The following is a 25,261-nucleotide window of genomic DNA, read 5'->3' as shown; positions in this document are numbered from 1 at the left end:
TTGTATGGCTAAAGCTTTTAGCGTTAGCATCTTTTATTTAGCTACAGTTATCATAACTGAAATGACCTAAAACTGACTAAAACTGAGACTAATCCACTTTCCAACTCCAAACTAGTTAGTATAGATCATTGTCGAGTCCAATTGTCCTTAATTTGATGTAATTATAGCCATTTTTCCCGGATCGCTGTATTTACTACGCCATTTCACCAAGCTTTTGCCACTCAAGGGGCGTGACCCCGGATGGCAGTGACGTCACTGTATACCCTGTATTATTCACAGTAGTGAGGAAACTGACTAACTTACTGTTGTACGGATTTATTTTGAAACAGCATCACATTGCAAACAATGGTTCACCATTTCCACTTGAATGCAACACTAATTTCAAGGTCCCACTACAATGTCAGCAGAGCAAAGCCAAACATTTCTCTAAGTGCAAAAAAAAAAGAAGAAAGGGAGATCCCACCCGAACAGGAAGAAAGATCACATCAAAAAGAAGAGATGGTAATGTTTTCAAGAGCAGAAGTACAGTATTTACAGAACACAGGATTAAAAGCAGACTACTGTACAACCCTTTGCTACATTTACATTCTCACACAGATATGCTCAATTTCCAGACAAAAATAAATACACATCTGATTTTCTATTACACAACTCTTTGCATGTCTTAATCCTATTAAAATAATTCTGTAATCATAAAAATCTGATTCAGTATATATACATATATTTGATGCAGGTGTGTTTCCTTACAACACACGCATGCCGTTTGCATTCTCTTATAATTGGACCTCTCTGAGCCGCTCATTTGGTCTTTCTTCACATGCTTCTATTAATGAAGACGTCGTTTTTCCTCATTTGAACTTGTTAACTGGGTTTCCAAAGAGCTCGGGGCACTGCTCTTCGCCCTTGGCGATTCTGTCGCACTTTTTGATCAGGTCGTAGTTGATCTTGTCAGTTATGACGCTGTCCTGCTTGTACTGCGGGTGCTTGGCCACAAACTCCCTCATCCACTTGGCCATGGTCATCAGTTCCCCTGTTTTAAGATCAGCGGGAGAAGGAGTTCATGGTTAGAAATGAAGCTGCGCTGGGAGATAATCTGCTTCGGAGAACATTTAGTGTTTTATTAATACCTGAGGCGCGCTTCTTGATGAGCTTCAGATAATTTAAAATGGTGCACCTGGTGTCCACATCAACCTCCATGTTTTCCAGGTAGCAGTTGAGGATTGGGATCAGCCCTTGAAATACTCCCTCCTGGAAAAAAGAGAGGAGAAAAGTAAGTGTTGAATGGCTATAGACAGATTCAAGCCCCTTCGACAGAATAGGAGGAAGAGAAAAACTAAAATGATTGTGATTTCAAAGCTTTAAGGTGTTTTCTTTAGTTGTCTTATTAAAAGAAAAACTATCTTACGTCAGCTATGAGTCTGCTATTCGTAGTAAAAATGGATGATTTTGTTAAAAATAACAGGTCCGTTCAATTCTAGGAAGACGGAGTTGTGAAATAATACAGATTGCTTCAGGGTTTATTTCAGGATGTCATTGGTCTAGTCTGATGTGCTGTGTGGAACCACACATAAAAAAAAAATAAAAAATAAGACCACAAATTTACACAAAGCCAGTTGGCAGTCTGTACACAGGTTACCAGAAATAATTTTAAATGTTTTGCATTTAACATGGCCCAAAAATACTACAAAGGTTGTGTTAATCAAACGTTAATCAAAACAAAAAAAAAAGAAAAGATCTTTTGTCTTGTGACCACATTATTTCAACAGTTTCAATATTAAGTTTCTATCAAATTAAAAACATAAAGGATAAAAACAGAGTTGTCTTCTTCCTGAATACAGTTAAAAGAATATAACGTGGAGGCAGGATAACACTCTCATCATGAAACTGCTAAACAGGCACATTTTTGTACCATGTTAATTGCTGAGTAGCACTAAACACAAAGTACAGCTGAGGCTACATGAAAACTCAGCATTTAATCCTGAGGTATCACATGGTATAGAAATCCATCCAGTGACTGTTGAGCTACTTTACTCTAAACCACAGACGTGGAAAAGTCAGGGGTTCACCAAAGCAAACAAGACTCATCCTCTGACAACCATGAACGTCCAGCCCTTGTTAGGGTGATTCAGCCTGGACCTGTACAGTGTTGAGTCCCACTGTGAGACAATGATCACCTTTCCGTTGATGATGGTGTCAATGCTCATCAGCATGTACTCCTCGTTAGCACCGTCAGCGTCCAAGCCGTTCTGAGCAGAGGCGGCGCCATCGGGGACCGAGCTGCAGCCTGTCGGTGGACAGAACATCATTACTCCAACCTGCAGCATTCATCGTAAGCATCGAGCGCGTCTTCCACTTCACCCACCTTTAAAGATGTCCTTTCGGAAGTAAAACATGCCCTCGTGGACAGCGTTCCTCTTCTGCGCCACCTTCATGTTCTCATCAACCTAATAAAAGATGGAAATCAGAGCACTGTTCACAAAAAGCTCTCTTGTGATTTGGTTTCTCCTTTTCTATAAAATGCTGTAATCACCTTTGACAAGGGGATCAGGAAGTCCAGCTTGTAGGACAAGATCACTCGGGTGAGCAGGACGACGAAGACCACGTATGCAGCGTTTTCAAAGTCAGTTAGCTGCACCTGATAAAACCAAAAAAACATTTTTTTTAATAAAAATATGACATCTTTGAACATAAAGACTGAAGATATCGCGGTTCATACGTACCTCCATGGGGCGGAACTCCACTCTCCAGCCGATATCAGAGTTCGGAGGTGGAGGTTTAAACCTCATCGTCTGCCAGTTGGTCGACTGGAGGTTCTGCAAAAGGTTTCATCAAATACAATGAATTCATACACATGGTTGGTTTTCTTCTTAGACACAAATGGAATACAAATAAAAAAAAGAAAGAAAAAGATCCTCACCTCAAAGTGATCCGACTCGTTTTCATCATCCAAGTGTATTTTCTCCTCAAACACAGAGAGAGGATCCCGGATGAAGAGGTGTGCTATGTGTTGAGCCAGCAGCTTGTCAATTCCTATAAACAAAAGAACCGTTGTTTATTTCAGGACTGCGCATAAATTAATTCTGACTGTGGCTACGAGCGTGATAGTTTAGATATCAGTACCGGCTGCGAGCAGCTGCTTGTTGATCTCCTCGTCTATCGTCAAATCAATGTCGTTGTACTTCTCACCACAGCTGGACAGGTAGCTGTCAATCGAGTCGTATCTCGACTTGAAGATCCTGTATTTGTTGTTTTTCAGGGGCTGCCAGAGAAAAGTCTTTTAAAAAGTCACATTTAAATCTCCAGCAGTCGGTGCATTTGTCTTTGAATACAAGACATGATGTCAATAACAACAAATGCTGACTCAGTCGTGACAGGTAGAACAGGTTTGCTAAACAGATATTTTAATCCACTGCCAACAGTTGGCGTCAACACAAACACGAGAAGTCAAATACTCGCAGAAATGCCTTATCTGAATATCTGAAGTCTGAGTAAACGAAAAACACGCTGTGATGTCTAAATGAAAACCACCTATCCGGTTTTACAATAACTGTTTCATTTCAGTTTGTACCTCTACATCCTGCAGAAAGATAGTGCTGTGAATCTACCCTATTCTGGTCTCTTCATGAAAAGGAAAACAGAAACTACATGTGCAATCAACTTAAACCAAAAGGAACTAAAAACAGATAGAAGCCACAGATGTGCAATACAGGACTAGAGCTGATTTACTGACCTTAATACATAAAGTCATGTGAAATAAACACTTAATGTGACTTCTTCCTATCAGTAAAACTAAAAAAAAACTTGACTGTATACTACTGTTATATGACACAGATGGCTTAAGTTCTAATGATGCACACACATGATTTCACTCTCTGTGACTGAGCCTAACAAGACATGCTGCGTTCCAGGTTAAGGCCCTTCTGAAACGCCGCCAGAAATCTGCCTTCAGGTTCAAAGATTTAAACAAAGCACATGATTCACGTGTAGAGGAAGTTTCCACCATCAGTGTCTGTATAAACTATTTGGCAGAATTAGATTACACTATTAATATATTTAAATGGATGACGTTCCCCTTTTTAGGTTGTGATGTATTTTAGATGAATGCAAAATTTGAAAATGACAAAACAAGCATGAGGTTTTAAATCCACCCTCTATATTCGGGCCACTCCCTGCTGCCTTAGCTCAACTAACCCAACCCACATGTTAGCCTGGGGCTTCAGGGATGTGAGCAATGATTAATGGCGTCTAGTGATAGAAAAAAAGAGAAGCTCGACTCAATCAAACCGTTTCCCAAACCTCATCTGGTTCATCTAAGTAAAGCACGTAGTTGCCTCTTAAATATCCGCCCATCGTCATCGACTTAAAGGCGGCTTTCGGCTTTGCTTCGGCTCACCTTCAGCCCGCGCTCCTCCTGTGTCCTGTCATCCACCGAGGCAGAAATAACCCCCCAGCGACAATCGATATCCGACACGTAGCCTCTGTAGAAGGGTGAGGCTGCACTCAGAGCCATCTGCAAAGAGCGGAAACTGTACTCAGTGTATTTCAGAGAACAAAGATCAGTTCAAAATTACAGACTGGGCTGGAAAGTACATGCAAAGTACGACTAAATATACTAATTTGCTCCGTAACAAAAACACACATGGACAAGATCAACGACAAGAACGTTTTATTTTTGCAGTGATGCTGCTTTTAAAGTAGCGCTCGTGTGCTTAATGTGTGTAAAATGACGACTGTGACTGTAGAAATAAAACCACAAACTCAGATAAATGTTGTATATTTTTGTTAGTCCAGTCTGAAAAAAATATGTCATTAAAGTTAAATAATCGAGCTTATCAACTCACCACAATGGGGCAGAACGTCGCTAGTTGGTCGTATAGATACCTCGCCTCATCAATGCTACAAGCCTGGAATGTCACCTGGAATGTGCACCATAAAAAGAGGCTAAAGTACATTCATAAATCACTCATTAGGACCGTAGAGATACAGTCAAACCATATCCACGTTGACGTTACTGACTGACAACAGAAAGGCGAAGACGACCCTACCTGCAGGCAGCAGTTCCCCATGCCAAAGCCCATGGCGTCCATGTAGATGTGGTCGGGCAGAGCCGCCCGCGCTGCTTCGCCATCGTCCTCAGGAAACTCCTCCACAAATGGAGATGGAGTGCACTTGTCTTTAAAGACTGGAACAGGAAGTTAGATTTTATTATTTATTGCATGGAGTATGAGAAGGAACATGACAAGTATTAAAGACTATTTACAACCACACATCACATATTAGACTACATCGACAGCTGTTTTTCTCCAACTTACTTGGCACATTTATTGCGACTTTCTCTCCTCTTCTGTGACGTATGTTTCTGGTCAGGGTGCTGAAAAAGCACATGACGTAGTTGTAATCTGCCTGTCAGCTTCTGATCAGCTCTGGTAGATTATTGAATCTTGTGAAAGCTTGGCTTTTTGCAAATTTATGACATTTTATTAACCATAAAGTCTAACCTGAATCTTGGGTGCCTGTTGATGGCTTCATCTGGGAAAAACAGCGACTTCGACACTCCCTTCTCAACGGGAGTCGGCCGGCACTCTGGTTTGGTGAAACCTGGGCAACCTAACCTACAGAAAGAAAAAAAAGTTAAAAATTAATGAATGTATGCAACTCCTCTAAGACTGCAGGTAACTTAAATAATCACCAATCAGTTCTTTGATGAAGTAACTCATTAGCCATGTCACATATGTAAATCCAAGTAAAGATCGGCCCCTAACTAACCAGATCTCTTTCCTCGAGCACCTTAAACATTTTAAGCACTTGTAAAACCCTACTTTGTTAGTTTAATTGAGGACATGCAAATCATATGGGATGACCGCCTTTCAAAATCTAGAAAGTATGATGATAGAGAAAATAATTATGTTGTCATGACCAGATTTGTGGCCTATTCATTTCTGTCCACTTGCTAGTCAACTGATCGACAATTAATAGTTTAATGCATAGGTCTTCAGCTTAATACTGAATGCAAAATAATGATAATAATGTATGTTTAGGTCGAGTTTAACATAGAACACATATAGTGGTAAGACGTCCCTACTTAATCTCTCCACCAGTTTGGGGTCTTTGGCCTGAAAAACGTTGCAGAGCCCCAGTTTAATGCAATCAGCCCCTACAAGCACCTTATGGTCAATGACGTAATCACTGCAAACCATTGGAAGCATTTGAATTTCAAAGTACCTTGGAAAGGCGGTAATGGAGCACAGGGTTTCATTCTGGTTCAGGACAGATGACGCCTCTCGTCGCCTCTTCCTCATGTTGCCCTCCACGGTGTTGAACTCGGACATGGTGCCGCCGTACGGCTGCCCCGGAGTCCCCTCGATCATGTAGCTGCCATACTCTGGTCTCCAGAGTGTAGGGTGACTGCAGCAAAACACACAAACAACAACATTTGTAAGTGATTCAATGCGGAGGAAGCCTGTGCTCCCAGTATCACAGTGACCTTTGTGATTAAATAAACCACCCGCTGTCTCTTTATCATATATCAGCCATAATTCCTGGCAGGGCGAGCGAACGCAGCGTATTTGTGCTTCAGAGCGTGCTCTCTGGTGTGTGCGACAGAGGGGCAGTAATGAGGAATGCACTGGCTCTACTATTCTCACCGCCGCGGCCGTTTCCCCCGGGTGAAGTGGGCTACACAGATTCAGACCGACGTCATGGGCAACATGCAAACATAACACTCAGGAGCCTGTACAAACACATTTACAGCGCCTGCAGAGAATTCCTCTTCTTTAAAGAAAGTTTTACAGCAGTTCAGGTCAGCAGATGGCTGGAGCTCCTCGGGCAATATATCCTTATATTTTAGAGATTTACTTTTTCTAAAAAATAACAAATAAATAAACACGTCCTTATATAATTAAACAGTTTAACACCTTGTCATCAGCTATGCTAAAAGACAGACTCTACCGAGACAAAACCATTTGTTTTTTTTATTATTATTATTCTCAATAAACAAACAACTCAATTAAAAACAGGTATAGCTTCATAATTTTATAAATTATTATCACTTCATTCTTGTGGGTTTATAGCTCCACCGCCACAATTAAGTCAATTAATTATTCTGTTGGCTGTCGTTTCTAACTTCCCAAACATGAGGAGGGAAAAGCTCTGACAAAAAAACGAAACGGAAAAATTCGAGTGTGCCTGGAAGCGATGAACTCTCTCCGACTCATAACTCCACAGCATTGATGAGCTCAAAGGACCCCCTTTGTAAATGTAACAGTTAAGTATTTTTTAATCAGCTGCTTCTAAAAACGGGATTGTTCTCTAATCAGATGATACATTCCAAGCTTAGTGGCCTTTAATGAAACATGTCTGGAAAAACAGCTCCTCTGTGACTTGCTCATTTAAATCTTAGTTTACTTATGGCACTTTGAATGAAAGGAAATATTTGTCTGACGATCTGAATGGGAGTAAACATTCCAACACGAGGGAGCTTGAGGTTCCAGTGTGTCAGTCAGTCATCATATGTAATATAAGAATGATGGGCAGACGGTGACTTTAAAAGTCAAACTGACAGTGAGCTGCAAAAAGGCCTGCAGGCAAATTCTGTGTGTGACGCCACGTGATGAGATATTAGTGTTTGCCTGCAGCATAAAGCTGCCTCCTTATCTTTTTAACCTGTGACTCCTAAAAGTGAAGAAATGTTGACCACGCCCTCAATTTGGGACAGATTTTTTTTCCTTCTTGGATTATTTAATTTAAAGATTTTGAAAGTGTGAAGAGGTGAAAGTATTAAACAAAAAAAATCTGTAGTTTCTCACTGCTTTTCTGACCATCAGACCCACACGTTAGGTATCACTGCCTTGCAGCACACATTTGTTGTAAATATTTCATCGACAACATTAACATCTCATCACGGTGAAGTTAAATGGAGCTTTGTTCTTATATGCAAAGTGGATTTGTCTTTGCATATGTTGGAGTAACCTACAACTAAGAGCACTAAAAGAATCCTACATTACAGGCCGAGTGCTCTGCAGCAAACAGAACTACGCAGAAAAATCACAACTGCTGTTAATGGAGGACTCAGTAAAGCTTATCAGGCTAAATGAAAAGCCAGTGTGGGTGCATAGTGGATTTTGTGATAACAAAACAAACACTGATGAAAGTGTGTGTCTATTACACACAGTTTAACTCGGTTCAAGAATACGTGAAAACAATTGACTTCCAGAACAAGAACACTGTGGGTGGAAGAATACAAGGATGTAAGGGTGGGACAAAATAAAAACTAGAGACCTTCAGAACAAGTTTACTTTTGAACATCTGTCTGTGTCTTAACAAAATTGGCTTAAAGTTAACCATGGAGCTGCAACTTGACAACTTCATTGATTATCTTTGGCACTTCTCCTCTGTGAACTCTCCCTGGTCTTTTGTTTGATAGGTCTTTATTTGCTTTATAATACCGCCACTAAAAGTGGCAACATTGGGGCTAGCTGTGGCTAACGTTACCAGAAACTGTTGTCTAAGCTAGGGTGGTTTCACTGCTGTAGGCACAGAAACCACATAAACATTGGTGCTGGCTTATTGACATAGTGAATTTTCTGTGCTTATCGAGGTGCATCAAGAAATGAATGAGGAAATGCAATTTGGACCAATCACAGGTGTCGTTGTCTGCCCCACTGCCAAGTTACATTTCTGGGGAGGAGTGTATCAGGCCTTGATGCAGACTCACGTGCAGGAGCAGTTATGTGCAACTATTATTTCAATACATGTAACTTAAGAACAGCACGGAACTCATTTCTGGTGGTGTACTTTACAAAAAGAGCTAGAGGGAAGAAGGAAGAACACGGCCGAGCGGAAAAACATGGTATCGGATCGTTGCATAAATTACCGTGCACGCGTGGAATTCTGAGACTGTGCGTAAGCACCAAAAACGAAATCTACATGTTTTAATATCTGTAAGAGTTTCAGCTGATCATGTGGGACATGTGCAGTGAAAAGTATACTTACTTGGGATTGACCTTTTCACCCTGGTCTTGGAGGGTCTCCAGGACGTCCCCGCCGCTCAGGACAATTCGGACCTTCTCATCCTTGTCATCCAATTCCAATAGCATATACTCAACCTACAAGTGAACCATAATAAAAAAACAAAAAAAACAACGCTCATTAACACAACAGAAATACACGTCTAAACCAGGCTTTCCCTTGGCGCCAGACTACGGCACGAGGTTTTTTAAGATCAGACGTGGACGCCATCACATCAACTCCAATCCATCAGTTATGTTTCCTTGACTTTGACTCCACTGGCCTGTAATCCCCTGTCTGAAAGCGGGATTAATCTATAACAACAGCATTCCACGTTTGAAATCTAAACACTTGTTCTGTGGCCGGGCAGCAGGCACGGACTACAAGTGCAAACCGGTGTTTTGAATGAATGAACACTGCAGCTGGCAACAACCAGGCCCACCAGAAATACACAAGTAGAGCAGGCATGATAAATAGCCTCCAACTGTTTACTTTTGGAGGAGCGTCTAGCTGTAATTTGTAGTCACTACTGTTGCTGAGAAATTAAATGCTAACACAAGTCAAGGCCTTGGGTTTCTGGTTCTTGTAAAAATATTCCTGCTAGTCTACAAATACAGAGATATTCAACAGCTATAAAGTCCTTAGTGCATCGAGTAATAAAAAGTTTCACTATCAACTTACATAAAAGTTCACAATAGCAACTGCAGCATAACGAGCTACATAGCGTTAAAATTGGTAGGTTTATTTGAGTTTTGCGTGCTGCGTTCAGGGTGCAGAAATGAAATCAGGTTCCTACATCAATAACAGAGCACTGTTGCATCACACGCAGCCATCGTGTCCGACAGATCTAATGCATCATCACACACAGACACGTCCAGCTCGATTTAAAGACACGCTTCTCACCTCGTCGCCCCATTTCAGCACATCTTTCTGACGCTCCTTCACCTTGTTGTAGATGTTCAGAAACTGGATGATACCGTGCTTTCTGATGTGGTCGGCATACTTCCTGGTTTCTTCCCAGTTCAGTGGTGATCCCTGTGACAGCAGACCCATCGCACAGACAGGCTGGAAGTGGAAACGGGCGGCCGGCGTGTGTCTTTACTGCTCGCACTGAAGCTGCACCAAGGAGCGGTAGCTAACTAGCGTGTCTGTGCAACTCGCAGGGAGCTTGCATGAAGCGTAGGTCCAAAAGAGCGGTGGAAAAAAAAAAGAAGTCTGGGTCCGTAGAGAGTTTCACGGGCTGAATGGAGAGTTTATTGGCGCTGTTACGCGGCGTGCCCTGTCGGTAACCTTAGCTGGGCATCCAGAAGAAGCAGGCCCCTGCTCATCACTTGCTAATGCCCGGTTAGCTCGCGTAAAGTGAGTGGATAACGCGGCTCTCCTCCACTAAAAAACACGCGCGAGTTAATCAGTGTTAACAGCCACGGAGCGAGCTGGTCAATGTGCAGCTCTGTCTGGGAATGACAGTTTGTGAGCCCGGTAACTAGGAGGTTGTTGTCGGTGTGCTCTCTCTGTTGAACATATGAACGCCCTCCTGACTTTACGCACGTCATGTGGTCAAGGGGGGGGCGGAGCGCGGTGACGTCACCATGACTCAGCGTTATTCGCCGCTCGGACCCTCCCACCGACCTGTCAATCAGAGCGATGCTGGGATCAAACGCAAATTAACTAGAAAAAAGATCCAGGTCATGATACATTATCAGCCACAACATTACAACCACTGAACCACCACTGATTAACATGATAATACAATGTTCTACGGGGAAACTTTTTCGTCAGGCATTCATATGATGAAAAATAAAGTAACCACCCACCCAGACCAGACAGTTACTGGGGTGACTCTCGGGTTGGAGCTTTAGGGGTGTTTTAATGTCAAACTACTGTGTCACAAAGCTGTCATTTGGTAAAAAAAAAATAAAGAATATAAACTGAATTTCAATGACAAGATAAGGTAAAGTGCAAAACAAACTTAAACATATGAAGGTCAATAAAGATAATGTACGCCTTCATTAAATACTGTGTTTAAACCACATACTTTCATTTTTTTTTTTTTTTTTTTGCCATCTTATCATGAACACACCTTCCCCAACCCTACTACAGGACAATGTCATGACAAACATGAAGTGGTAATATTTTTCCCTCAGATACAGTTAAGGAAAACCAATTTACTAGTCACTGCCTATTTAGACAATGAAGAAAAGCACCAAATCCTCACAATTTGATGGACTAGAGCCAAAAACTGTTTAAAAACAAACAAATTACTTTTCTTTTAATTTAGAAATCAACTAGGAACTATTTACCGAAGCTTAAAGGTACTTTTTGTTAGAAAGCAAATCTACCATCATGTTGAGTTCATTGTTTCTTCTGGATCCAGGATACTAAGCAAAACAAAACAAAAGCTATGAATCAAGAAAGTGTTTACATAACAGTACAATGCATTTTTGTCTTTCCTATTTAAAAACAACAACAACAACAACACTATATTAATATTTACTCATTAATTCTGTAGTATTTATGTTAACCGTGCTTAGACCGAGTCTAGACCGTGTGCAACATCGATTCCAGTTGGAAATGTGACTGTAATGATGACACAGCACTTGTGAAAGCTCCATTGTTTATGTAGGAATGGTGAAAATGGAGGATGTTGGGCAACGATCGGCACTCCTATCCGCCCCACATAAGAACGTGGTTTAACGCTGACTCTATCACCTCATTATCCTCATTTAAAAGCAAATAACTAAAACTGCAAAGTCACTTCCACTATCTTGATGTCTGTTAGAAAGCTTATTGAGGTTGACTTTGACTCATGTGAAAGTTTATGAGGATTGTTCAAGTAAAGACTGGCAAGTTCTAAATGCAAGTCATACTGAAGTGAAATAATCATGAAATAATCAAGGTAAGATAAACAGCCTCACCACTCTGTTCATGTTTTATTATTACTATTATTATTAAAGACTTGATCAATGATCATTGGTGCACAGGAAGAGTTTTTACCACCTGTGCTTAATTAGGTCATCAAACAATAAAACAAATGTTTCCCTGCTGTAACGTGACCTAAATGATTCAAATTTCATACTTTAAGAAAATATGTATGTTCAGGTCATTTAATTATGTTTTTAAAACTAGGCTACTAATTTATTTTTATTTATTTTTACAAAAAACTAACAAACTCGAGATGTGACGACCCCTCCTATAAAGACTTTAAATTAACTGCATCACATCATTGCTAAAACCTGTTTGGACAATCACATGTCCAAAAATCTCCATTAAAGGATTTTTAAATTCACATTTGCCGATATTTGACTTTATTTTGCTTTGCAGTAGGGTATTGTGGCTCGTTGTTTGTCTTTTCTTTCACCTACTTTTGTCCAGTATGCAGATGCAAAACAAAGAAAAGCAAGCCAATTGGCTTGTAAAAAAAAGTGTTGTGCGCTGGCAAATAAAATCCCCTTACGTGACACAATCACACTCTTTGGGACTAATGGATTTAGACAAGAAAATAAAAAGTACTGTGCATAATGTGACATATTTGTGTGTATTGTTTTTGGCTAATGTCACAGACCCCGTTTGTAAACCTTCAGAGTGCAATGAACAGGGATAAAGAGGGGGATGACGAAATCCAATCTGTGATCTCCTTAAATATTACAACACTATGTTAAAAAACAGACATTTATACCCTCTGATAACGCAAATGTTGGATTAAATACATGAAGTGAAATCATTAAAACATCAAATGAACGGCAGGAATGTAATCTTCCAAATGTCTTATTTATATTGAGTCTACAAACACCAAGCAAGTCTGCTGATAATAAATCGCTGACTTGTTATTTGAGATCTTTTTTAAACCACTTTCAAAGGAGTAATTATACTTAATTAAGATGCCAATGTTGACATTACTTCCTAAAAGAAAAGAAAATTGCCCTGTGAACAATTGCAAAATATAAACCAGCAATATTTTGTGTGATTTTGAATAAATGACCACGGCTCAGAGTAGCTTATACATCATCTCTTTAATTTAAAAACAAAACAAAACAAAAAAAAAAAAAATGACATGAGCAGTCAAGGAATTCATCAGTACTGACTTCCAGGAGAGCCCAGGCTCTGAATGCCATTCCCAAGTTATATTTTTATTTATTTTTTTACAAAATGGTTTATTACTGTCACATCCAAACCCTTTCGACCTCCTTGACCCCAACACAGATTTCTTCTCACTGATAGTGTTTATGGCAGTCGCACACAACATAAAGTGCAAGACTACACATGTCTCGCACATAAAGAGACTGTAGTGTGTACGGCGTGGTGCGTTTGAACACTAATCAGAGGCACCTACTCCCGGCAGGCGACGCCAACACTTAGCCCAGCTTCTTATTCCATTCAAGTATTTGAGTATCACAGTAGCTTTCGTCACCACAAACAGTACTGTCACAAAACCCAGTATTGCTAAAAACATTCATTTAGCTTTTTTTTTTTTTTTGCACCTTTCATTAGAGTTTTAAATAACATTTTATTTCCTATAGAACAGTTGTTAAGGAAATTGTCCTAGCTGAATTGGCCCCAGAAGGAATTTTGCCTAAAAAAATGATAACATCGGTTATTTGCCATGTTTAGTTTGGCCCAAATGACGCCATATATGTTAATTATTAAGTCAAAAAAGACTGTTTCATGGCTTTTGAATTGTCTTTGATTTTAATTAGTTTCAAATTAATGAAAAATATTTTAGAAGATTGTGTTCCCAAACTTAATATCATCATAATTTGTTAATAAGCAAGTTGATGAGCACTGAGTACGAAGAGTTTGGAACCAAGATAATGCAACAGACAAGCTGGAGACCTGTAGACATGTAAACTGCATTGCTGTAGTTATCTAAACCCTTATATACTGACTGGTGCTGATGAAACTGAACTGGCTCTGGATTCTCGTGTTTTCCTTGTGGGTATGGTGACGACACAACACGAAATGCCGACCGTAGCTTCTGGCAGCTCATCATCCTCAGTCCATTCATTGAGGTCAGGGTTGTAAACCTGAATGCATTTCTTGTACTTCTTCTCGCCCTCGTTCCAGCCCCCGAGGAGATAGACCTTGTTGTTCAAAATGGAAATACCGGCTGTGCTCACCCCCGTGTGGAGGGGCGTGCAGTAGCTCCACTGCCCGTTGTGGGGGTTGTAAGATTCGACAGCGAGGACATCCACCCTCTCCCCGCGACCTCCCAGCTGGCTGCCGCCAATGACGTAGGCCCGGTCTCCCACGGTGGCGGCGCAGTGCCAGCCTCGAGGTGTGCTCAGACTGCTCTTATCCTGCCAGGTGTCGGTGGAGGGGTCATAGCTGCAAACAGCCCTGGAGTAGGCGTTATTGATGTAACCTCCTGATACAAGGATCTTGCCGTCGATGACGGAGCTGCCATGGCAGCAGCGGGGCACCTCCATGGGGGCCTTCATCTGCCACTGGTTGGAGGAGGGCACGTAGCACTCCACAGAGGCCTGAACGCCATCAGCGTTTCGGCCTCCGACAGCAAACAAGAGGCCGTTGAAGATGTTGAGGCTAAAGTGGGTGCGCCTCTGGATCATGTTGCTCAAGTGAATCCAAGTGTTGAAGCGGGGGTCGTACCTAAAGAATATCAGAGGGATTCACAGTTATTTTTCAGTTTAACACCAACTAACGTGACAAATTGTGAGTTAAGATGAACCAGTTTGTACCTGCAGAAGTTGCTAACAGCATGTTTAGCCTGGTTTCTCGCATCATTCTGGTCCTCACCACCTGCCACATACAGGAAGCCATCCAGGACAGCCACACACTGATTGAAGCTTTTTGCTGGCATCTCTGTCAGCTTATTCCACACGTTGTCCACATCTCTGTAGAGAACATCTTTGCTGAGAGATTTCTCTGTCAGGGCGGGGCGTCCGCCAACTGTGAGAATCACCTTGAGGCCACCGCGTACCTTTGTTCTGCGTGACTGGAGGATGTTCTGTTGATATGGCAGCAGATGGTAGTTCATAGCATCCACAAGGAGACGATGGCACTCGGGGTCTTGCATCATTCTAGGCGTGCTCTGGACGTGGTTCACCAGGTCTTGGGCGGAGATAGTGCCGAAGCGGATGTGAGTTAGAAGATCTGCTGCGTACTTTAGTCTCTTCTCGTCATAGTCCAACCATTTCATGGCGATCTGGAAGGCTGTGACCTCGGAGGGGAGCTGCAGGGAGTCATCGGTGAGGAATTCGGAGATCTGCTCATAAGTGAGCTTCAGGAACTGCTCCATCTCAGAAAACTCAATGAAGTTCTCCCGCATGAACTTCTGAGCGGCTTCCTTGGTATCTTTGAGGTCGTAGGTGTCGGCGATGTTGGCCACATACATGCAATTCTCCACGCTGAGCTCCTGCATGAGGAAATCACTGCACATCTTCACCAAAGTGCCGATCTGCAGCAACATGGCCGCGGCGATGGTGCTACCGATGCTGTAGAGCGACAGGGTGAGCTTTCCTGAATATGCGTACGTAATTGCAGTGGCGAGGCCGACTGGTGACAGCTCATTCAGCTCGATCTTCTGGAGGGTTGAGTCCTTCTTCAAGATTTTTCTAATGTACTCACTGCAGGAGGCCATGACAACCTTGTGGACATCAAATGACTTTGATTTGGTGGAGACTGTCAGATCGCAGAGGAAGCTGTCGTTTCTCATGGTGCTCAAACCCTCCAGGAGGTTTGGGGCATACACAGAATCAGTGACTTCAGTTGAAATGCAGCTGAAGCCATTTCCTCCTTCCAACAGAGTGTTTAACCCGTTAATCTTGCTGACGGGGCTGTTCTCCACCATTATGGTCATATCATTTATGTCTCCTTTACTCTTTTTGGCCGTCTTGTTCTTTTTGGGTGCCATGGCTGTTGCAGCAGTACACACCCAGACCTTCTGAAAACAGACATACACATGAAGAATTTAGTCATCTGAGACGTCCAGAACAGCTTGAAAATGATGCACAAGAAATCAAAGACAGATCCCATCGGTCAACCTGATAAAGTCACAACAGTTTGTGACAGACAAGAATCAGTGCTGGAAAACAGTTGGACTATTTGATTTCATCTGGCCAGTGTCCTGTTTTCTTTGCTCCAAATGAATCAATAATGTCAAATCTCAGAACATTTTAGCTGCTCACTCTACTCTAAGTTATTCATTTGGACAAAACAAGGCACTGACGAGCTAAAAGACATTTGTGCTACCAGGTGATGCCGAAGCATGCGAGTACATCAACATGCTCCTGCATCTGTCACAATTTATCAGCAGCATGTCCAGGAATAGCAACACTGGCTGGCTCACCCATGACGTTCCTTTTATAGACTTTGAGACATGAGCCACAGTCCTCATGTCCTCTGCATATTTAAATTCAGTTTAGGGCAAACTTTCTTGGTTTAGTCTATTCCCTGTAATAAATTGTTTCAGTTTGTCTTAAATAAATCAATGCCACCTGTAAGATAAAAGGCTTAATAAAAAATGGGGGAAAAAACGACTCCTCATCTTATTTAAACACAACCTCGGCAGACATGAGGCTTACTATGTGTTTAATCTTAATTCATCAGCAGCAATATGTAGTTTGTTTAAAATCTGAAGCGACATGCACATTTTCTATTCTAAAATGACAAATGCAGGAGGGTTAACTGTCTCAAGCTACCAATTAGTTACTAAATGGCAAACAGTCGATCGAGGCAAATCCCCACTTACCTGAGTACTGAAGAAGAGGCTGGTGAAGAAGGAACTTGTGCCTCCAGTTACTGGAGCAGGAGAGAGAGACCGGCCGTCACCCCTGCTGAAAGAGACATGCAGTTAACTCCTCCTCTAGGGGAGCGAGTGCCAATCAACTATTGTGCAATGCATGTGGCAGGGAGGGCAGGGACTATACATCCCCCGACATATAGTGTCCCTCAAGAGCCTCCAATCAGTCAATGTCAACATACTGAATCGTCAGTTTGACGTCATATGACGAACTTTTCCTTACTTTTGGAGAAACTCCTCAAATGAAAACAAACATTGCTTTGAGTTTGATTCTGTGAAGAGATCCTGTAAATGTAAAATGGGGTGGTGCAATTGAAGAGTACTTGCTGCACTTGCAAGACTTAAGAGCAATTTTAATGAATCCTTCATCATCAGACAGAATTCTAATGGGACTTAAATAAAAGGCGAAGGAAAGAAATCACATTTCCCACAGTCTGCATCTCCTTAAATTATGCATTGAGTTTTATATATATATTATGTTTTGGTCAATGGAAACTGTGATATAGAAGAGAGACTTCATTTAGAGGTGTCCATTTGGAAAAAAAAACAACATAATTGTTAGAAATTTCGCAGATTTGATTGTTGTCTCTGATTTGAAGGATTAAATGATTAGTCGAGGCAATTTTTTATAATTACTGAGTATGGTTTCATTTCTCTCATGATCGCTTCCGCCCATTATAACGGTGTCATCAATGGGCGCGCGGCCAGGTGTGTTGTGTGCGTAGGCGGTTGCACGTGAAGCGCCGTGATGGCCCGCAGGTCAGATGTGGTGAAGAAAGTACTACGGTTCAAACTTCAGCTCTCAGACACGACAGCGCCTGCTACGGTAGATACTATGCGAATTAATTAATTAATTAATACACTTTCACACAATAAATAAACCGAAGCGGAAGGGAGGAGTTTGCACAATTCTCGTTTAATGATATCTCTTAAACACTTAACGTCGTCGCCCCCCCCCCCCCCCCTTTGGCTCCACCATTTAAGAATTTTGTTCCGTCAAACTTATTCCTAGAAGTTTTGTTTTCTTACCAATAAATCACAGTCTGTTAACCTTGATCCATTCATTTACTAAACCATTTAGCATTTAGTGTGAATATTGACCAAGAACCGCTTAAATATCACACCGGACGCCTTAATGACCCCAAACGTGACTCTTTCCTCCCGTGTATCACCGATGATGTGAGAACAGAAGCTGACTGGGTGCTGTCTCAGTTTTTTGCTTCCACGTACCTTGCCGCGGGGGGGTCAGGCCGTTTAAATGGGAGGTGCACCGCTGCTAAAATTGGCTACTCCTCCAGTTGTTCAACTTGTGTCAGCTGTCCATCACCAGTGGTGGTGGTGGTGTTGGGGGACGCTCTGCAGGCCACTTTAAACTCCACTCTGCGTGGTGATATTTACATATTCATCCGAGTCCGTGCCTTTTTGGATCGGTTTTAAGTTGACGATTTTGAAATGCAAAACTCCCAGTTCAGTTGTAAGGGGAGATACGTGACGGGTTAACAACCAGCAACAGCCTTATCCATTTATAGGTCGGAGTAAAAGGAGCAGCCTAAGTGGGTGTGTGTGAGGTTCCCATACTTAGCTTCTGCTCTGAATGCACAATCAGCAACTGTGGTGATCCAAAACCAGCACTACCATATATGGCATGTCGAGTTTTTCTTCAAAGGAGTTCACATGCCAGTTGTTTTCTGTCCCCAAAAATAAATGACACAAAAGTCTAATTTTAATAGCATATTAACACTATGACTTGTGTGTTTCCAGGTTCTAAAAATATTGCAGAAACTCAAGGATCTGGATATCACATTAGACATTCTTGCTGTGAGTCTGTGCGTTGCAAATGACAGATTATTATTTTTTGTTATTATGATATATGATTTTTATTATATTTTCTTTGACTGCACTAACCGATGTCTAAATATAAATTAGGAAACTGGAATTGGCAAAACGGTGAATTCCTTGCGCAGACATGAGCTGGCTGGAGAATTTGCCAAGTCGCTTGTTAAAGGTTGGAAGACGTTGCTCCATAAAGAATCTGCAAGGTGAAGTTTTTATTGTTTTACTGTTTACTATGACTGACTGTGTATACGTTTTATGGGTTTACATCTTAATCTTGAGTTGTCCCTCGATGCAGCTGCGGTGAAGATGGGGCTTTGGCAGAGAGTGTTCCTGTTAAGGGTGGACTGGATGATCGAAGCTGTACAGATAATGAAAGTTCGGTAGACGTAAACGATAACTTCATAACATCTCAGTGTAACAATCAGGATTCTTTAGATGAGGCGCCATTCAAAACAGGGAAGAGGAAAGCTGATTCAGAGAAAGAACAGTGCGAGGAGCAGGAAAGAAAACTGGAGCAGGAAAAAAAACACGAACCGAGTCCAAACCAGAATATCTTGCAGAGTGACTTTTTGACAAAGAAAACTGAAATGCAGGAGGACAAAATGGACGACTCTGTCCTGTTGAAGAAGAAGAAGAAACAATGTCAGAGTGATAGAAAACCAGGAGACAGTGCTGCTTTGATTGGAAGCAACAACTATGAGGGCACTCGTGATCAGAAATCCAGATCTGATTCCAGGGAGAAAACCCTTGAGACTGGAAAATGTGGGTCAGAAAATGAATCTAATACAAAAGCCTCAAAAGAGTCATCACCATCTGAGTCCAGTGACAAATGCACAACAATGTTAAAACTGGACAAAGATCACGATGATCAAACAGGATCTGCAAGAATATCCAGGAGCTCTGAGACTCACAAGAGAAAAAAGACAAAAACGGAGAAGTATGACGCTTCAAAACGCAAATCGGGTTCTGAAAATAAGGGACGTTCAAAACACAAAAAGGCTAAAATAAAGCACAAGGATGATGACAAAGACCAAAAGGAACCATCCATGTCTTTTGAATCTTTCTTGAACTATGATGTGGATGTTTCCAAGAGAAAAGAACGATCAGGAACAAGGAAATCTAAAAAAATCAAGACGTTGGTAAAAGAGCAACAGACAAAGGAATCTGGTATAAAACCTGCAAAGTCGCCTGTTGACTTTCCAACGCAGGTATGATTGATCCTAGAAATCTTTGATTTTAGAGTACAGCAGAGTATCAATTAATATTTACAATAATCATTTGTATTTTAGATGTTTCAGGGGCCTATAATGGACCTGATCAACGTTCCCTTACCTGCTGTTCTGCTTCAATGTGAAAAACCCTCTAGTGCTGTGTACTTTGAGAGTAAAGGTACTGCCTGTATAGTAAAATGCATGAAAATTGTATTTTCATATGTCATATTCTTGACACTTGTTTTGGTTTTAAAGCTGAGAGGGAGTTGGATTCCTGTGACGTGTCCGAGGAGACAACAGTCTTCACCGGCCAAAGACTGAAGAAGAAGATGCAAGTGTACTCCGGAGCCAAGACCGCATCCCTCCCAGCTATGATGAGCTTGTACCAACAGTGCATTCGCGCTCTCCAGAACAACATAAATTGTGAGTAAAGTAGTCCAGGGCAGGATTATTTAAGGCTCTGAGGTCTGTTAGTTTGTTGGGCTCATATTCAGGTGCAGAGATCTCTTCTCAGTGCTTCATGAAACCGGAGGAGTCCCGTTTGAAATCCTGGAGCCGGTGCTGGAGAGGTGTACGCCAGAGCAGCTGCTACGCATCGAAGAATGCAACCCAGTAAGAATGTGATGTATGAATATGTGGGCACACACACACTCTGTGGCCACTTTATTAGGTACACCTGCCTAGCACTTGGTCTGACCTCCAGCTTGTACGCCGATCAGCCACAACATTAAAACCACTGACAAGAGAAGGAAATCACATTGACCATATTGTCACAATTCAATGTTCTGCTGGGAAACATGTACCACCCACCTAGACCAGACCATGCACCCCCACCCCATAGCAATGACACTAATTTATGGTGGCATGATGCAGTCTGACACAGGCACACACACACAAACTGATGTGGATCCACATAGGTAGGAACAACTTGAAAAACATGAAAAACAGGCCTTAACCTGGCTTCTTATCTATGGAGTGATCCACAGAGGCCCCTCCCCCAACCCAGAGGACCCAAATGCCCCCACTAACAATATCCTGTTTCCAGACACCACAGAACATGATTAGAAATGTCCACGTTTTCTTTGAATTCCTGTTTTGTGGTTTTAATTAAACTGTCTAAAGAGATGTTGTAAAAGTGTGAAGGACTTTGAGCACTCGGTGTGTTTCCACAGATCTACATTGGAGCGACAGACCACCTGTGGGGAAAACACTGTCAGAGGGACTTCAAAGATTTCAAACTTCAAGAGTATGAATCGTGGAAAGAGATGTACATCAGGCTGTCTGAGGAGAGGGAGAGGAAACTCCAAAGACTGACACAAACCATTGTATCTGCACATTCAAACAAACCCAAAGGTGGGCATGTTGAACACAGCTGTGCCACTACTGCGTTTACATTTTGGAGAAATAAACATTTATTTTGTCGCCAAGAGTAAAGCTAAAGTCAAAGTCGGCTTTATTGTCAACTCTGCTACATGTAAACTGAATTTCTCTCAGACAACAGTGGGAGCTACAGCAGGTTAAATGAGATTTTAGAAGAATGAAGTTGGTAGCAAGTCAGGAAATACGCTTATATTCTCTCCAGATCTGAAACCATTCTTTTAAATAACTTGATGACAATAGTGGAAAAATAAATGAAACACAGCAATAACAATATATGAGTCAATCCTGCTTCAACCGCCTGAAACTACTATCCTGGTTTTCTTGTTGCTCATTGTCAAGTTCTAATAAAACTTGGAAACAAAACATTAAGAGGCTAGATTATTGGTTCTTTGGAGGCACTGTATATTGTAAAAAAAATATAGTTTAGTCCTTCTGTACACACCTTTATATATATATATATATATATTTCAGGTCGGCAGGTGAAGATGGCATTTATTCACTCTGTTGCCAAGCCACCGAGAGACGTGCGAATTCAGCAGGAAATTCATGGAACTGCTGCTCAGCAGCCTCCTCAGCTCAGGTGCAGGTGTGTTTCTTTTGCTCGGCCATGATTCATTTATTTCATCTTCCTGCTTATATATTTGTGTCATTTATATATTTATATATATATATATTTTCTGATTACATTCATAAAGATCAATTTTGAGGCACTGATGTGCATTTGTTTGTCACAAAATGGACACCTTCCCTTGCGGTGGTCCTCTTCCACATAAACCTACTCATCTACAAAGTGATCTCACTAAACGGCACCGGCTTAGCGGGGTCGTAACCTGTCGGAGACTCGTGTGATAACAGTGGGTGAAATTCTGTTTGGGTGAGCCTAGCTAAACACAGGAATTGGAGCAATGTGCTGGGTAAACTGGATTTTATTTTGGTTGGAGACAGCCTTAGGTCTTTTGTTGTCAACCGCTGCGACACGGGATGTTATGCAGCGCTGGACGCCTATTTTGTTTATGTGCATTGTTTTTTAAATACTCCATTGATCATGTTATACTCTGCTCTGTTGATCATTTCCTGTTTCCAGTGCCAAGATTCAGGATAACCGATCTCGGCCGAGTTGTAACGAGCCCAGTAAGTCCAGCAGCACCAGTTCAGCAGGAAGCTCAAACTCTCAAGATCCTCGCAAAAAAACAAGTGAGCTGACAGGAGTGTAAATTTAATTTATGGTGGAAGCGTTACTCTGCCCAAGCTTTCCAAGGTGGTTTTCTCAGATAAGCTGGTTATTTATTTATTTATTTTTTTCATATGGTTTTCAGTGAGCAGGGCTGTAACTTATGTCCTAATTATTTATTTTAACCAGATTAAGATTATGATAAATGTTTTATTTATTTACTTTTTTGTTGTCCTCACAGGAGTTGCTCCAATGATGGCAAAGTCCTTAAAGGCATTTAAAAAACAGCTGGGACGCAGATAAAGGCTCATATACTATGTCGTTAAATGTACTCTGTTTCTCATTAACTATGTTCACTTAAGATTATTCTGTGTTGTTGTCTAAATATACTGGCAATAGGGTAATTGTCATGTTTTTTTCTGTGAATTGTCTTCACTATTAAATGGACAATGAAGTTGGCAAATTCACTTGATTTGATGTTTTGTCTTGGAGCCTGTTTGAGATAAACACAAGTCGGTAAATGCTATTTAATGGGATATGACTCCCTCTAGAGGTCATAGGAGTGGGTTTTTTGTGTGTGTACATTTCTCCTACAAACACTTTGCACATATAACATTAACCCGTACAGTTTTTAGATTATCATCATCATCACTTATGTTTAAACATTAATACGTCTTTGATAACAATTATCTGAACTCTTCTAACACTGCTCCTTCTACAATTAAAAGCCTGTATTGCTTGTAGTGTATTGGATTGTTTTTTTTTTTGTTTGTTTTTTTTTTTTTTTAAATAGCAAAAGGTTTATGTAAATATGTGGTTCAAACATCCAAAATGTATTTTCAGTGTTATTATTTATTTATTTATTTATTTATTTATTTCATTTATTTTAAATCGACTGCTGTTATTCCTCTGATGACACCATTGTCTTTTATGGACGAAGACATCTGCTGCCTGCTGCTTCTCAAGGACCCTTTCTGTCTATTTTTATATATATTTATTTTTTTTTTTTGGATCCGTTTGAACAACTGTTTGAGATATTAAAGGGAAGGTTGGAGACTGCTGCTGCCTTCAGGACCACCTGTGGCAGTCTGCGTCATTAATCCTTCCTCATGTTTAATTTATAGGTATGAGGTTTTTGTGAAGTAAAATCAGAATCCCCCATGGTACGTTTAAAAATTAAAACCATGTTAGATTCTGTTATTTTTAGTCATTTCTTGTAAGAGTTGTTACAATTTGTAGGCGGTGAAGGATCAACCCGTCTGCGTGGATCCACAAATGGCCAAACTTTGTGATCCATTAAGACGCAAATGACCGATGATGATGTCATTTATTAATCCTAATGCACAAGCATGGGTCGAGGTCAGAGCAGCAGTCCTAATCACTCTGGAGGCCGTGGTGACGTGGGAGTGAAGCACCAGAGGAGCTTAGGGCTGTTGTATGGAACTGATCTTCAACTTTGACCTGGATATAGGCAAAATAAACATGACATGGAAGTGGTGTTTTTAACCATTTAAACAGACTTCAAGGTAATTTAATTTAATGATCAACTGTTGGACATGGTTGAAAAATGACAGGGATGAACATTAACGAGGTTGGTTTGCCAACTGGCAAAAGCACGGGCAACTATGTACCATGAGACTCTTGCTCACCAGTGATTTGTCACCTCTTGTTTGTGTTGACACAACATTACTAAAGGTTCAGCATTAACTCACATGGGAATGGGATTTATTAGAGGCGGCACTTTGAGGCCTTGTTTTGAAGAAGGTTCCCGTGTCAAACTCTAACTCTTATTTCAGCATACTTACATGACACATATTGAGTTTAGTCAAGTAGTTACACAGCAAACTGAGTCTTAGATTAATATTCCTTCTCCATTCATAAAAGTACAATAGAATAAACAGGGGTAAGAATTGCAGCTATTTCTTTTATGTACAGTGGCCTTTGAAATAGATGATGTGGTACCTCAAGCATTTGAGATCCAAACACGGAAATGAGAAAAAAGTAGACTTTGGCTTTAATCAAATAGCTGGTGAATATACACCGATCAGCCACAACAATAAAACCACTTCCCCGCAATTGCGTAGGTCTCCCTTGTGCCTCTTCAAAACAAAACAGTTGTGCCTCATCAGAGAATAGACATGGGCCTTCTGAGGGGGTCCTGTGGCATCTGGCTACAGGATGTTGTTAGTGGGGGGGCCTTTGGGTCCTATGGGTTGAAGGGAGGGGCCTCTGTGGATCACCCCACAGATGAACTGTGCTGTTTTTCATGTTTTTCGAGTTGTTCCTGAACTGTTTTGAAAATGGCATCCAGCTGCTATCAAGGACTGTCATTGCTATGGGGTGGGGGTACATACACATGAATGAATGTGCCAGGTCCAAAGGTTTCCCAGCAGAACACTGAACTGTCACAAGAAAGTCAATGATATTTACTTCTCCTGTCAGTGGTCATAATGTTGTGGCTGATGTGTATGAGCTGAAGGTCAGACTCAGTGCTGGGCAAGTGTAGTTAATAAAGTGGCCATAAAGTGTGTGCCCACACACAAGCCAGTCTTTAATTAATTTAATTTAATTTAATTTAATTTATATGGATTTCAAATTCAAAAGGCCGAAACATAATAATTTCACTTTATTGTAGGTTGTTTACTACGGAAATACACAATTGCAACTGCTGCATTTAAAACGTCATTCAACGTAATTAAGCATGCTGGTAGTTTGTTATGTTTGTCTTTGACTTTTATTTTATAATCCGTAAAATCGTCACAGTAGGACGCGATGCGTCTCCCGGTAAATTGATTGGGGCGGAATATATACGCGTAAAATTGAAAAACTAACATGTAAATGCAGCATAAATACCTTTAACCTGCGTCTAATTGCAGTAAAAGTTCAGTTAGTGTCACATGA

At 41.1% G+C, this 25,261-nt stretch overlaps 3 protein-coding genes across 3 annotated transcripts; 1 reads left to right on the top strand and 2 right to left on the bottom strand.

The window, feature by feature from the left end:
• Positions 1-299: 299 nt before the first annotated feature.
• gclc (glutamate-cysteine ligase, catalytic subunit) lies at positions 300-10,541 on the bottom strand. The gene is made up of 16 exons (XM_047603720.1): positions 9,910-10,541; positions 8,992-9,104; positions 6,223-6,405; positions 5,499-5,612; positions 5,313-5,371; positions 5,046-5,182; positions 4,842-4,916; positions 4,394-4,510; positions 3,121-3,259; positions 2,918-3,030; positions 2,721-2,813; positions 2,531-2,635; positions 2,363-2,444; positions 2,175-2,284; positions 1,128-1,248; positions 300-1,030 (listed from the first exon to the last, which is right to left on the bottom strand). The coding sequence occupies exons 1-16, from the start codon at positions 10,057-10,059 to the stop codon at positions 849-851; spliced, it is 1,893 nt and encodes a 630-aa protein (XP_047459676.1). The 5' UTR covers positions 10,060-10,541; the 3' UTR covers positions 300-848.
• Positions 10,542-12,997: 2,456 nt separating this feature from the next.
• klhl31 (kelch-like family member 31) lies at positions 12,998-16,811 on the bottom strand. Its single transcript, XM_047603218.1, has 3 exons — positions 16,712-16,811; positions 14,700-15,904; positions 12,998-14,610 (listed from the first exon to the last, which is right to left on the bottom strand). The coding sequence occupies exons 2-3, from the start codon at positions 15,872-15,874 to the stop codon at positions 13,878-13,880; spliced, it is 1,908 nt and encodes a 635-aa protein (XP_047459174.1). The 5' UTR covers positions 15,875-15,904; positions 16,712-16,811; the 3' UTR covers positions 12,998-13,877.
• A 587-nt stretch (positions 16,812-17,398) lies between these two features.
• Positions 17,399-22,827, top strand: eloal (elongin A, like). The gene is made up of 11 exons (XM_047603219.1): positions 17,399-17,588; positions 18,524-18,580; positions 18,689-18,801; positions 18,894-19,806; positions 19,888-19,987; positions 20,065-20,232; positions 20,324-20,421; positions 20,982-21,162; positions 21,661-21,775; positions 22,274-22,383; positions 22,602-22,827. Exons 1-11 carry the CDS (start codon positions 17,511-17,513, stop codon positions 22,661-22,663), a joined length of 1,995 nt encoding a protein of 664 aa, XP_047459175.1. The 5' UTR covers positions 17,399-17,510; the 3' UTR covers positions 22,664-22,827.
• The last annotated feature ends 2,434 nt before the right edge of the window (positions 22,828-25,261 follow it).

The sequence above is a fragment of the Mugil cephalus genome, chromosome 13 (assembly GCF_022458985.1).
Source record: "Mugil cephalus isolate CIBA_MC_2020 chromosome 13, CIBA_Mcephalus_1.1, whole genome shotgun sequence".
Lineage (NCBI taxonomy): Eukaryota > Metazoa > Chordata > Actinopteri > Mugiliformes > Mugilidae > Mugil > Mugil cephalus.
This window is presented reverse-complemented; position numbering and strand designations above follow the sequence as displayed.